Consider the following 14,712-nt stretch of genomic DNA (forward strand, 5'->3'; position numbering starts at 1 on the left):
TACCTGTCCTCAGCATCCAGTGGGTGTGACCTGGGGTGCAAGCAGTCGTTGCAGAAGTTACTGTGATTTTGCCCCTGGAGACCTGTCCACAACTCAGGAGGGACTGCGGAACTCACACAGCTCTTGGCCTGAGCCCCTGTTACCAAGCGAAAGGAGGCTTTAGCCAAGGACTCTGAGGGGAGATAAATGCTGGGAGTGGACTCAACTCTGGTCGGGACCCAAGCACCCAGCCCTCCCCGAGACATTGTTTGAACTGGGCCAGGCCACCAGACACAGCCCCTCCCGCCCGCCCCAGCCAGGGTGGTGCTTGTGTGGGAAGGACTTTAACTCCAGCTGCCAGACCCCTGAACGGGAGAGGCAGAGAGGACTGGCCAACATGCACAACTTCCGCAGCCTCCTGGCCCGTCTGCTGCTGCCGCTGCTACTGCTGGGGGCTGCCGTGGGCCCTGCCGGAGCCCTCAGTGATGATGAAAAACACGTGATGGTGGAGCTGCACAATCTCTACCGATCCCAGGTGTCCCCACCGGCCGCCAACATGCTGCAAATGGTAAGTGTGGCCAGGGCCCCCACCAACCCCTTTCACGGCGTGAGTGGAAGCTATCTCGGGGATTCATCTCTCCGGCAGGAACAGAGTCCCTGACATTGTAGAATTCACAGGCCCCCATAAGCAGCCTCATTATACAGTTGAGGAAACTGAGGCTCAGAGGGACTTGCTGGTCCCTCAGGGGCTTGTATGTCCCATAGCTGGTAGAGCCAGGCCTGAAAGCCCTGCTCCCTGATCCAATGACCCCTTCCCAGCACTTCCTAAAATGCATGTGCCCCTGGGAGGGGGAACACAGGAAGTTCCTAATACCTTGGTGAAATGATCTTTCAGATACCTTCCAAGGAGATGAGAAGAAAAAATAGGGCAGCAGGATGAGTCCCAGCACCCAGGGTAGGAGGGATGTACTAAGGAGGTGGGGTGAGAACAGGAACCAGAAGTAGACAGGGCTCTGAATCACACAGATCAAAATCTGTCTCGACCACTCACAAGGCCTGTGATTTGGGGTGAGTCCCTTAACCTAGTAAGGACCCTCAGTTTCCCATCTGTAAAACGATGTCATAATTAGAGCTACATAAATATCAACATGGACAGAATCTCACAGATATAATATTGAATGGGGGAAAATGAAATCTAAAAGAAGTACACATACATATATTTTTAGTATAGTAGGGTATATTTACATGAAAGAGATAAAGTGAGAAATTCACCCCCTTCCTGCCCTCCCTGAGGGCTACACAGGCCCTTATTCTCCAGTCACCCTTAGGTGAGGGGCAGTGTCCAGGGACCCCCTAGCCGTTGCCTGAGAGCAAGGTTGCACCAGGCGTCCAAGACCAGAGTTCTAACAGCTCTGTCCAATCAGCTGAAGTGACTCTGGGTGGACCCTTTACCTTCAAAGGCGTCTGTTTCCTGATCACATGGTACGGGCAGTCCCTGCCCTGAGGGTCAGACAGGATGACCTATGAAAAAGATCTAGGAAGGGCTCCACGGATGCACACAGCACCGCCCTTCACAGCCCTGTCAGCCTTGGCAACCAGGAATTGCAGACAACAAGCTAGGAGCTCCCGATTCTGTTACCAGCTCTGCCAACAGTTTCCCAGTTGAGGCCTGGAACACATTGTTGGGCCTCAGTTTCCCCATCTGTAGGTCCCTGATGCCCTAGAGTCTTGCTGGCTGAGGCTGGGGGCTACACAGGCTGCAAGCTGCTTTGTAGACAGAGATGGACCTCAGGAGTGGGGCAACATTCTAGGAAGCAGTTCAGATATTGATGGGATATGCTGCTGCCTGGTAGGAAGTGATCTGAGGAGGGGGAGATAAGGCTGGACTGGGACACTAGGATAAATTTGGGACAAGGCGTAGGCTCAGCTTCAGCAGTGGTAAATACAGAGGCTCTGGAGTCAGATGGCCTGGGTTCAAATCTTGACTTTGCCATTTATTAGCTATGTGACCTCAGCCAAGTTACTTAACCTCTCTGTGCCCCAACTGTAAATCAGGGATGATAACACTATAATAACTCCCTTGTAGAGTGGTTGAAAGGATGAAATGAGTGACTATGTGTAAAGCATTTAGAACAGGGCCTGGCACACAGTAAGTGCGCAATAAGTGCTTGATAACAAAAGAGGGAATGGATCCAGGGTGAAGCAGGGGGTGGTTATCACAGATTCTTCTCTCTCCCTCAGCCTCCAAGTCTAATCATCACCACTTTTACCTCCCAGAAGTTTCAATTTTTCTTGAATCCTATCTCCCCCCCACCCCTCCGCCACCTCTTTGACACAACCCTGGTTCAGTCTTTCATTTCTTTTCCCACGGAATTCTAGAACAGCCTTTACCTGCTTTCTCAGCCTCTGGCTTCTACTACCAGGATGAATGATCCAACACACTGGCCTGACCCTTTTCAAAACCCTTCCGTGGCTCGCATTGGCTCCCTGCTGCCTCCAGATAAAGCCCAAGCTCCTGAGAAGCCCCACTCCATGTGTCTAGCCTTGTCTACCTCTCCAGCCTCCTCTCCTTCACACTTTCTCCTTGAGTAACCCGAGCAGCTTATCTTTCCCCCACCAAAACGTTTCCCAGCTCCATGCCTTTATTCATGTTTGCCCTCTGTTCAGGATGCCTTTCCCCTCTCCACCTGACCAATGCCTCATCTTTTAACACTTAGCTTAATGTCTCCTTCTCCATCCTCAGGTTGCACTAAATGGCCCTCTTTTGGTGCCCCTATACTACCCATCGCATATCTGTCAGTTACCACATGGTGGCCCAGTTAACAGTTTATGACACTGGGAACTTGGGCTTCTTGGTCCTTGCTGTCACCCCAGGGCTGGCATAGTGCTCAGGACTGTTGAATGAATGAGTGAGTGGATGAATGAATGGACTTGCTTTCAGATGGTGACCAGGTGGCCAGTGAGGGTGGGTACCTTGACTCTTGAACCTCCACAGGGGTCTCTGGACAACTGAGAAGCCTTAAGACTCACAGGAATGACTCCCTAATGGTGGGACTCCAGGCATCCAGTCAGGATGGAAATTACAGCCGAGCTCTGTAGGAGAGACTGCTTTAAGCAGGGCTGTGTCTCAGTCATCAACAGCTGAGAAATGTCTGTTGAGCACCTGCTCTGGGCCAGCACTGTGCCAGACATGCTGAAGGAGCTTACAGTCTAGTCTGGAGCCCTGAAGGTCATCCCAGACACCCTGAGCCTGGTCCCCAGCACCCTGCCCCTTTCCTGCTCCCTATCCTCCACTACTACCAGTTTGAGAGAGCCTCAGGGACCAGTGACTTGGGACAAAAATGCCCACAGAGGGAAAGGGATTCACTGAGTTTACAGCATTTTACTATCCCAGCCCAGTGCTCCCATCCGTACCTCAGGCAGCTGCTCCTGAGAACCCTGGGGGGGGGGGGGGGGAGGGGTGTGGCCACACAGCCCCCTCCCCTCAGGGTCACCCAAGCTCTTGGTACTTTATGGGCTGTCTGGCTCCCACAGCTGGCAGGCCCCCAGAGGGTGGAGCAAGAGTTGCTGCCAGGCCATCCATTTCTAGGAGAGGCCAAGGACAGTTTAATGGGATCCAGGCCTCCTTCCTCAGTCCCTTGGTCAGATGCCTTGTTAATCTGTCTTCCCACCCACACTGGGCCCATCCTTCCAGCCTGGGACACAGAACCTCAGAGGCCCTCTAACCTGAAATGCCCCCTCCCACCATCTCACCTGAGGTCCTCCCTGGAGAACACTGCCTTTGGGACCTGACAGCTCTTTGGGCCACCAAGGCTCTGAAAATAGGCCTCTCAGCGAGGGTCACACACACACACACACACACACACACACACTTAATTTTCTTGGGGAAAGGGGTTGTCCAGTTGACAAGAGAGCAACTGGGAGGGAAGCCCAGAGCTGGTAAAGCTGGGCTATCCCAAGGGGAGAGTGGGAGGTTAAAGGGGGTGCTGGCCCCTCAAGTAAGATTTCTGGTGGGTGGGTAGAGGGAGTGGAATGGCTGAATAAACAACCCAGCCCTGGAACATCTCACTGGACATCGTGTGTGAGCTTCAGAACAGTTCAAGCAGCCCTGGCAGGGGCATCACCACCCATCTTGCAAATAGAATGACATTACTATTAATTAATAATCCCATTATCAAAAACATCATCTCATTTTTTCTTCCCAAAGTCCTATGAGAGTTCAGAAAGTTAGGCAATCTGTCTAAAACCACACAGCTGGTGAATGGTCCCAAGTTTGCCTAACTCCATGGCCTGGGATGGCACCCTCCCACCTCCCCACAGAAGCTCCCCATCAGCACAGCTGTGTTCCAGATCATGTCCACGAGTCACCCTGCAAGGAGGGGAGGGTCTTCGGCCTCCAGAGGCCCCCCAGAACACCCTCCACCTTCTTTTCTGATCCTCACCCAATTTGGACATCCTTACCTCCCTCTCCCACCCTCCTTTCCCGCCTCCACTGAGCCCGAGGCGTCCTCACCTCCCCCTCGCAACCTGACCCGCAGAGGTGGGACGAGGAGCTGGCCGCCTTCGCCAAGGCCTATGCGCAGCAGTGCGTGTGGGGCCACAACAAGGAGCGCGGGCGTCGCGGCGAGAACCTGTTCGCCATCACGGACGAGGGCCTGGACGTGCCGCTGGCCATGGAGGAGTGGCACCACGAGCGCGAGCACTACAACCTCAGCGCCGCCACCTGCGCCACAGGCCAGATGTGCGGCCACTACACGCAGGTGCGAAGCTGGACGGGCGGGCGGGGCCACAGGGCAATGGGCGGGGCCGGGAAGGGCCGGGCGGGGCCGCCTCTCCAGTCAGAGCCCTGGAGTCCGTAAGCCCCGTTTGCATCCTTCATAAAAGTCATCTCTCCACAGGAATTCATGTGTTGTCCAGGCCCCCAACGAAGTCTGCTTCTCAGACTGTCTAAACCATTTTCAGCTGTCTCTTTAAAAACCACAATCTTCTGAAAACCTAGGCGGCCCCTCTCGGCCTCCTGGTCCTGAAGAGACCTGAATTAGGTGTCTCAGAGCCTTTTTCCTGGAGGGTAGTTACTGTGCCAGGCGATCCTGATCGAGCTCTAAGCAGTCTTGTCCTCTGGCCGAGGTTACACACGGCTGTTTGCCCCAGCAGTGAAGGGCTTCCCCCGCTGCCTTCGGTCTTCTCTCTCTCACTGTCCCTCTTGTCATTTCTCAGAGTGTCTAAGTTGCTGCTTCCAATCTGCCAGGGACTGATAAAGCAAATACACAATTTTTCTTCTGCCTTGAAAAACTACATGCGAAATAAGAGAGTAAGCTGTCATCAAGTGAACGTTTCAGAGAGCCTTCCAAGAGCATTTCCTGCCTCTTGCTATGTCAGGGTTTTACTGCATTTTGAAAGTTTGAGTTTGCAGACAAGGGGCATAGGGGTGTGTGTAGGGGAGTTAACATTAGTGTTATTGAATTCTTTTTTTTTCTTCCCAATGCTTATTTGTTGTTCAAACAATAACATGACAAATTTTAAAAAAAGAAAAAGGAAATGAACCAACCATCTTCCCACCCATATCCACCAATTCCATTTTCCAGTGTTTCTTTGGGTGGTATTTTTAGTGCTGATCTTTAGAGAAGGAAATCCTAACATCACCCACCCAGATCAGGAAGTTGTGAGGCCCCAGCCCTCCCTGCCCCCTTCTCTCTCTTCCCTGCCACCTCTCACACTCCCCGTACATACATCCTCCTGCAGGAATTGCTGTCAGTGCCCAGCAGGAGTCAGGCTGCCCCATCTCCACCCCTGTGTTCTCTAAGGCTGAGTGCATGTGCATTCTGGGGTCATTTCTGCCTGGGAGATGCTCGACAGTGGTCCCTTGGGAACTCTCAGCTGATTCAAGCAGCAAGACCCCAATCCTGGGGAGTTGTGCAGAATTAACAGCAAGAGCCAGATCTCACAACAAAAAACGGGCCTCAGTTTGAGTGACTCCTGGGGAGACTGGGCCTAGAAATAGCAAAGGGAAGCTATATTGGCTTGTCTCAGCCAATGGCAGGGCACAAAGTTTGTTTTGACTTTTTAAAGTTTATACTTAAGACAGAACGCCTTCTACCAGTTAGGAGACCCACACTTAGAAATGGCAGGGCAGGTCCCTGCTTACTTGTGATTTGGGGGGAAGTTTTACTTCCAAAATGGCTCCTCCTGTTCCCTTCCTTGGCCTTTGCTTGTTGCTGATGTTTAAGATTCTCCCATTTGAGATTCATTCCTTTGTTATATCCCTTGTTTAAAATGCAAGGGCCTCTAGAAGGAGCCCACAGAAGAATTCATGAGGGTCTATCAAAGGGGAAGGTTTTCAGAGGGAGAGAGTCCTAGTGAAATAGTGTGTGTGGTTGGTAGAGGAGAGTAGGCTGCTTGGGACAAATTTCCCCCCAAGCCCCCTGTTCAGAGTTTTGTCCTGAAGCTGTGTGTCCTCAGGGACTTGGATCTTACATATAGGGTTCCTCCTCTCCTCACTCATAGAAGGCTGATGTAGAGAGACACTAGCTAGGAGCCATCTTGCGCAGGCTAAACTGTTGGGTTTTCCCTCCTTCAGGTGGTCTGGGCCAAGACAGAGAGGATTGGCTGTGGTGCCCACTTCTGTGAGAAGCTCCAGGGCGTTGAGGAGACCGATATCCACTTGCTGGTTTGCAACTATGAGCCTCCGTGAGTGGCGAGGGAGCCCTGGGGGAAGGGGGTGGGCAGAGCCAAGGGGAGGGCTGAGCTGGACACAGTCTAAGGAGGAGGAAGGGGGCCAATCTGGGGTCCATACCCTATACCCTTGGAGGAGCTGCGAGGGCACCCATGGGAGTCTGCTCTTACTGGCCCAGCAAGTTAGTGTAGGGCAAGTAAGACCCAGGGAGCGCTTCCAGACTAGGTGTGTGTATGAGGGATAGGGACAGGGGTTGGCAGGGACCCCCCTCCCCCCAGCATCCTCCTCACCTCCTGCAGGGGGAACGTGAAGGGGCAGAGGCCCTACCAGGAGGGAACTCCATGCTCCCAATGTCCCTTGGGCTACCACTGTGAAAACTCCCTGTGTGGTGAGTCCGGGGTGGGGTGGGGTGGGGTGGGGGGAGGCAGGTGAGGCAGGGGACGCCTACTGGATGGTCTGGTGTCTTCCAAGGCTCCAGAGTGGTGCGTGGGCCAGGGGAGGAACCCTCAGCGGCCCCACCCCATCCGGGTTCCCAAGCCCGCTTTACCTGCTTTGCCCTCCTTGCGCACCACTTTGGCGCCCTGGCATTCCAAGTGAACAGCTTTCTACCCTCCAAGCAGAGGGTAGAGGAGAGTTGGGGGCTCCTGAGCACAGGGGGTGCGGGGGTGGAGGTGGGAGGCGTGGCCAGATGGGTGGTCAGAGGGACTCCAAAGGCCAGGCCTGCAATGCGATGGGTGTTTTAGGAACAGGAATCCAGCGGGAGAAATCCCCTGAAAAAGTGGAAATGCGTGTGTAGAGAGGGGAAGACTTGGACAAGGAGGTGGTTGGAGGGGCAACTGTCAGTCACAAGAAATAACATGTATTATCAATGAGGGACATATTCGCTGGAGAGGGTGTGTGCATGTGTGTTTGTGTGTCTTCGTAGGACATTTGATCACCTCACCTTGATTGCGGTGGGGTGAGGGATGCGGGGTCCTGCTTGCAGCACTAATGCCAGGCCTTGTCTCTCTTATCAGAACCCATCAGAGGCCCGGAAGAGGCTCAGGATTTGCCTTACCTAGTAACCGAGGCCCCATCTTCCCTGGCAACAGAAGCCTCAGGCTCTAGGAAAGAGGGTATCACTTCTTCCTTAGCAACGGAAACTCCATCCTTCTTGGTAACAGAGGTCTCAGGCTCCCTGGCAACAAACGCTCTACCTTCTGTAGAAACCAAGGCCCCATCTTCCTTAGTAACAGAAGACTCCCCTTCCATGGCAACAGAGGCTCTACCTTCCTTAGCAACTGAGGTCCCTTCCTTTTTGGCAACTCACAGCCTACTCTATTTGGATGAGAGACCGGCTACCCTCCCCAAATCAACCCATGATCCTACCCCCAAATCAGCAGATAAAGAGGCCAGCAGTACAAGAATGCCCTCCAGGAGCCCAGAGAGTTCTCTGCAGCCCAAGATGTCCTTGACGGGGACATGGGAGCCACTACCCCACTCCCAGGAGGAGGGCGAGGCTGAGGCCGAGTCACCTCATTCCAGTGAGATCTTGGCCTCAGTTTTTCCAGCGCAGGACAAGCCAGGTGAGCTGCAGGCCACACTGGAGCACAAGGGACACACCTCCTCCAAGTCCCTGTCCAACTCCCCCAGTGCCTCTGCCACCGCTAATGCCATGGGTGGGCGTACCCTGGCCCTGCAGTCCTCCTTGCCAGGTAAGGCCTGTAGCTCCCATCCTACCTTCCCTCCTGGCTCCAGAATGTCAGCACCCTGCCTCTAGTATAGATGATATAGGCACAGCAGGGCATGCACCCTCCGAGTAGGAGCTTCCTCCCTGGCTGCTGGGCCCCACGTGCATGCCTTGGTAGGGTGGGTGGGAGGTCAGGCAGAGCTGTCTCCAGGCTGAGGCAAAGCCTCTCCCTTCCTGCAGGTGCAGAGGGCCCTGAAAAGCATGGCATCAAGTCAGGGTTGAACTCGAGCCCTGGGCACAGCTGGGGCCTCCTCCTGGGACTGCTGCTACTGCCTCCCCTGGTGCTGGCTGGAATCTTCTGAAGGGGTCACCACTCAAAGGCAAGGCCTCATGGGGGGGACCCTAGCCTCATGCCCACTCTGGATTGTCTTTCTCCAATAAGAGACCACAGCTTCCTGGAAGGGCCTCTCTGTGGCCCAGCAGCCCCCTTCACCCCAGCCAGATTCCAGGCCAGAGGCCTTGTGCCCTCAGGAGGCCTCGACAGGGACGATGCCTCTGCCTTTGGGGAGGTCCACCCCTCAGCCAGCTGCAGGTTGTTCTGAGCAGTGTTCCTGTGGCCTATGCCCACTCTCCAGCTGTCCTGTGGCCACAGTCCTGCTCTTCCAGGGAGAGAAGATCGCAGGGCTTCCCAGGAACCCCTCAGCCCCTTCCAGTCCCCTGGCCTCTTCGTTGAGCCATTGGAGTCTAAGGCTGTTCCCAGGAGTGCTTCCTGCCTTCCCAGGGTGAAGAGGTCAGCTGTCCTCCTGCCACCTCCCCCACCCTGTCCCCAGCCCGCCAAACAAGACGTTTCTTGGCTGAAGTCCCTCTGGAAGGGAAAGGCTGCAGGGCATGTCCCTCATCCACAGACATCTTTGGGGGCATGGGGCCTGGCCACTGCGAGCTCAGGTTGCTGCCCACTGGCTGCATGTGTCTGGACCCCTTCTGTTCCTCCCATCTCAGTCTGGGGGCGGCAGTGAGTGAGGACTCTGGGGAGGTCCCTGCCTGCCTGGCCTTGGGTTGTCTGCCTGGGCAAGGTAAAGGTTCTCCCTGAGTATCCGGTCCCCTAACTTTCCTGTTTAGAAGGCAGCGGGTGTCCTAAGGGGCAGATGAAGGACAAGCCCCATCTGAGAGGGGTTCTATGGGTGGAGCAGGCAGGGACCAGGGAAGGGAGGCAGCCCCTGACTCCTGAATAAAAGCCTGTGTAAGAGGACCAGTCGCCGTGCTTGTGAACAACAAAGGGGGCAAGGGAGGGCTCTTGGGCGGAGGGCCCTGAGAGGCTCACCTCTTCCCCTACTGACTCATGGCAACTGTTCCTTCTTCACACGCCCTCTCCCCCAAACACTCCATTTAATTCTTTGAGGCATTTTTCCTTTCCTTCCTAACCCCCGACCCCAAATCTTCAGGTAGCCGGCGGAAAGGGGCTAGGGCCAAGGGTTGGCGAAGGGTGCTGGGCTGACTCTCCCAGCTCTGGGAGTGACTAGTGGAGCCTAGCTGGGTTCGTGACCCAGGATCAAGGAGTGGCACACGACCTCTTCACAGGGGTCCTGCTGCCCACGCCCACCCAGGACACAAGGTCTGAAATGTACCTCAGCATGGTTTTGCCAACCCTTGGTGCTTAGAGGAGTCCTGAGAAAGGGCTCTGGAGTCCCAGACACCCTCCAGGGAAGCACAGGATTGTCCCGAAGTGCTGTGGGGCAGGAAAGCACAAGTGTGTGAGTAGGGCTAGCAATGGTAGGTGATGAGGGCAGCCTGGGACCCAGCTGGGGCTGGTGGGGAGGGGCAGCTAAACAGGAAGCATACAAATCAGTCCAGGGCTGAAGGCTGTGTGTGTGTGTATGAGATGATACAATGTATCTCCATTAACGTATAACTCATATAACATACGATTCACTCATTTAAAGTGTACCACTCAGTGGTTTTTAGTATATTCACAGGGTTGTGCAACCATCGCCACAATTTGGGAACACTTTTATCACCCCAAACAGAAACCCCACACCCCTCAGCAGTCACTTCCCAGTTTCCCTTCACGCCCCCCAGCCCCTGCCCTAAGCAATCACTAATCTATTGTCTCTATGGGTTTGTCTATTCTTTTTTTTTTTTTTGCCGTACGCGGGCCTCTCACTGTCGTGGCCTCTCCCGTTGCGGAGCACAGGCTCCGGACGCGCAGGCTCAGTGGCCATGGCTCACGGGCCCAGCCGCTCCGTGGCATGTGGGATCTTCCCGGACCAGGGCACGAACCCGTGTCCCCTGCATCGGCAGGCGGACTCTCAACCACTGCGCCACCAGGGAAGCCCTATTCTGACATTTTATATAAATAGAATCATAAAATATGTGGCCTTTTGTGTCTGGCTTCTTTCACTTAGCATATTTTCAGGTTCATCCATGTTGTAACATGAGATAGTACTTTATTCCTTTTTACGACCAAGTAATATTCCTTTGTATGGAATATATTTTATTTATCCATTCATCAATTGTTGGGCACTTGGCTTGTTTCCACATTTTGGCTATTATAAATAATGCTGCTACAAACATTCATGTAAAAGTTTTTGTATGGCAATATGTCTTCATTTCTCTTGGGTACATACTAGGAGTGGTATCATATGGCTACTCTGATCATATAGTAACTCTATGTTTAACTTTTTCAGGAACTGCCAGACTACTTTCCAAAGTGGCTGCACTATTTTACATTCCCACCAGCAATGTACAAGGGTTTCAATTTCTCCACACTACCAACACTTGTTACTGTCTTTTTCAATTATAGTCATTCTAGTGAGTGTGAAGTAGTATCTTGCTGTGGTTTTGACGTTCATTTCCCTGATGGCTAATGATGTTGAGCATCTCTCCACGTGCTTACTGGCCATCTGTATATCTTCTTTGGAGAAATATCTACTCAAGTCTTTTGCCCATTTTTTAATTGGGGTATTTGTCTTTTTATTATTGAGTTGTAGGAATTCTTTACATATTCTAGATACAAGTCCCTTATCAGATATATGATTTGCAAACATTTTCTCTCATTCTGTGGGTTGTCTTTTCAATTTTTCTTGATATCCTTCAAACACAAAAGCGGTTAATTTTGAGGACTTCTGGCTTATTTCTTTTGCTGCTTGTGCTTTTGGTGTTACATCTAAGAAACCATTGCCTAATCCAAGGTCATGAAGATTTATACCTGTGTTTTAAAATTTTTACGTTAATTGTGTGAATTAAAGTGTGAATGTTTCTTTCTGGACTCCCAATCATATTCCATTGATTTATGTATCTATCTTTATGCTAATGCCACACCATCTTGATTACTGTAGCATTGTACTTAAGTTTTGAAATTGGGAAGTGCAAGTCCTCCAACTTTTTTTTTCAAGACTGTGAATTTCCAGTCTTTTTTCAAGACCCTTGAATTTCCATACAAATTTTAGGATCAGCTTGTCAAACTTCTGCAAAGAAGTCAGCTGAGATTTTGATAGGGATTATGTAATCCACCATTTTAGCAATGTTAAGGCTTCCGATCCATGAACATGGGATGTCTTTCCACTTATTTAGGTCTTCTTTACTTTCTTTCAACAATGTGTTATAATTTTCAAAATATAAGTTTTGTAATTCTTTTATTAAATTTGTATTTTATTAATTTTTATGCTATTATAGATGAAATTGTTTCACTAATTTCATTTTCACTTTGCAAGTGTATAGAAATACAATTGATTTTTGTACATCAATTTTATATCCTGCAACCTTGGTGAATTCATTTATTAGTTATAACAGTATTTTTAGTGTATTCTTTAGGATTTTCAATATAAGATCATGTTATCTGCAGAGACAGTTTTGCTTCTGCCTTTCTAACACAGATAATATTTCATTTTCTTTCCCAGTTGCCTGGGCTAGACCCTCCAGTACAATGTTGACTAACGGCAAGTGCAGAGCCTTGTCTTGTTCCTGATCTCAGGGGGAAAAACATTAGGTGTTTCACCATTTGGTATAATATTAATTACGAGTTCTTCATAGATGCCATTTACTAGGTTGAGGAAGCTCCCTTCTCTTTTTAGGTTTTTGAATGTTTTCATCATGAAGGGATGTTGAATTTTGTTAAACACTTCTCCTGTGTCTATTGAGATGATTGTGTGGTTTTGTTCCTTCTATGGACAGAATGTATTACATTAATTGATTTTCAGATGCTGACCCTGCTTGCCTTCCTGAGGGGGGAAGGGCGTCCCTCCCTTTGTGGGCCTGTCTTTGCAAGCTAGTCCCAAGTCCTATGAGGTGGTCAGGTGAGGTAGCCTCTGGGCAGAGCCAGACTGTGGAGGCCCAAACCCATCTTTCTCAGTTTTGGGGTGGGATGTACCAGCCTCCTGCAAAGCAAGAACACCTGTTTCCAGCACTCAGGTTCCAGCCCAACCTGTCATATGAGAAAACCTACTAAGACCAGCAGCAGGAATCTCTTTGGAAATTTTTTGGGGTAAATAACAGAAGCCAAGACATGGTATCCCATAGTAGTCAGGGAGGGGAGGAGAATGGGAGGGCATGTTCAAAAGGAGGGCAGGGGGCTGGCACTCTGAGGCCTCAAGGACCAGAGTAGGGCAGGTCTGCTCCCGCACTCTGCTGCGTGACTCCCAGGCATCTGGGCACTGGCGTAGCAACAAGGGCTACAGAAGGGCCCTGCAAAGACCACCACTGCCACCTCGGGCTTCATCACAGGGGGTCCCAAAAGGCCTGTCAGAGGACATTCCAGCTTTGTCCATTGCAATGAGGTTTTCCAGGAGGGGAGGGAGGTAACTGGGTCCCCACAGGGACATTCCCACTCCTGTCACCCCTCCTTTTGCTGACAGCTCAGCTCCCCGCACCTACCCCCCAAACCCTCCACCCCTCACACCCCTCCCCCGCCAATTCAACCCAATCTCCTTTCTCAGATAAGGACCCTGTCACTCTAGTTTCCAGGACTGAGAGGAAACATGCCAGGTGCTAGGGGGCGTTGGGGGAGGGGAGCAGGTGAGGCTTCAGCCCTCAAAGAATGAAAGGTTCAGGAGACAAAGGGAGCACTTACCATACACGACACACGCACCTTAATACTGAACTGAAAATGGTTAGGAATAAAAACCTGTACTTAGCTCAACTAAAAACCGAGACAGAGCATCAAAGGTGATTTTCTTGCTGTTTCTGGGTGGAAGATAACCTGGGAAATGTAGTCAAGACCCTGAAATTCAGAAATCCCAGGGTATTACCTGGGAACAGCACTGCCTCCCCTCAAAGTGACTCGAAAGGCCCACCCAGGCTGGCTCTTTACCTTGGTGGCTTCTCCAGACACCTAGGAGGAGGTGGCTGTCAGAGGGAGGGGCTCTTCAGGACCAGCTCAGCTCAGACTCCTGAATCTGGGGGACCACAGGAAGGAATTGCTGCAAAAACAGGACTTGAGGGTGGAGCAATGGGAAGAAAAGTTACCCCAGGGCAGTGGTCAGTGCCATGGGAAACCACACTGGGCTAGAGAAAGGTCATGTGCCGTGCGGCAGACACACCTCTAAAGGGCCTTCCTCCTCTACAGAATTGGTGCCAGCGAGGCCTGGCCTGCTCACCTTGCCATGTGCTTTCCCTCCCTGCCACTTCAGCTGTCTGAAGTGAGTGTGAGATCTTAGTAACCCCCACCAACGTACATTTACAGGATACCTGCACAGGCATGCTCCTGTGTTCCTGGGGAACAAGGATACGTAAGGTAAACTGGGGCAACTGTTACTAGGCCAATGGGGAAAACCAGTTCTGCAAAAGCATCCCAGGGCCTTCCCTGGGCATGACCCAGCCCATACCTGTGAGGAAGTATGACCAAAGTCCCAAAGTCCAGCTCTCCGAAGCCATCTCCCCTACAACAAGGGCAGAGAAACATTTGGGGAACCAAGCTGGCCCTCAACTGGCATTAAAACCCCATCAGCTGGAAGCCCACGGTCTCTAGGGGCCAGCAGGTTCCATTTGTAAGTTCTGCCTGTTTATAGGCAAAAGCAAATGTTGGGCAGAAGCAAATGAAGGGAGCTTTGCCTTTTCCAGAGAAGGCCAAGCTCAGTGCTTCAGCTGGGCCTGTGTCCACTCCTTCTGCTGTAACCACGGGACTGCTACACCAACCGACTTGGTAAAACCCCACAATGTCATCTGCAAACAGTCTGAGAGGACAGCTGGGGGTTTGGGTGGAACATTTTCTGAAGCTGGGAGGACCTTTAGAGCTCCTGTCTCCCTGGGAAGAGGTCTAGGCACTAGCTGTTGCTCTGTGAACTGGAGTCTCGGCTTGTCTAATTCAGAAAACCACCCAATGACCTGAGCCTTCGCCCTGCCCCCCACAACACCCCCAGCCTGCCTTCTGGCTGATCTACACCAAGCCCGGGCACTT

General features: G+C 51.9%; 1 protein-coding gene across 2 annotated transcripts; it reads left to right on the forward strand.

Annotated features, from left to right (window-relative positions):
• Positions 1-322: 322 nt before the first annotated feature.
• On the forward strand, positions 323-11,272 carry PI16 (peptidase inhibitor 16). 2 transcript variants are annotated; one of them, XM_065885584.1, is made up of 7 exons: positions 370-547; positions 4,518-4,739; positions 6,557-6,666; positions 6,952-7,040; positions 7,669-8,346; positions 8,562-8,701; positions 11,006-11,272. In XM_065885584.1, exons 1-6 carry the CDS (start codon positions 377-379, stop codon positions 8,681-8,683), a joined length of 1,392 nt encoding a protein of 463 aa, XP_065741656.1. In that variant the 5' UTR covers positions 370-376; the 3' UTR covers positions 8,684-8,701; positions 11,006-11,272. The 2 variants fall into 2 exon arrangements, with proteins under 2 accessions (XP_065741654.1, XP_065741656.1); XM_065885582.1 differs by lacking the exon at positions 11,006-11,272 and having other exon boundaries at positions 323-547; positions 8,562-9,564.
• The last annotated feature ends 3,440 nt before the right edge of the window (positions 11,273-14,712 follow it).

The sequence above is a fragment of the Phocoena phocoena genome, chromosome 10 (assembly GCF_963924675.1).
Source record: "Phocoena phocoena chromosome 10, mPhoPho1.1, whole genome shotgun sequence".
In the NCBI taxonomy this organism is placed as follows: Eukaryota; Metazoa; Chordata; class Mammalia; order Artiodactyla; family Phocoenidae; genus Phocoena; species Phocoena phocoena.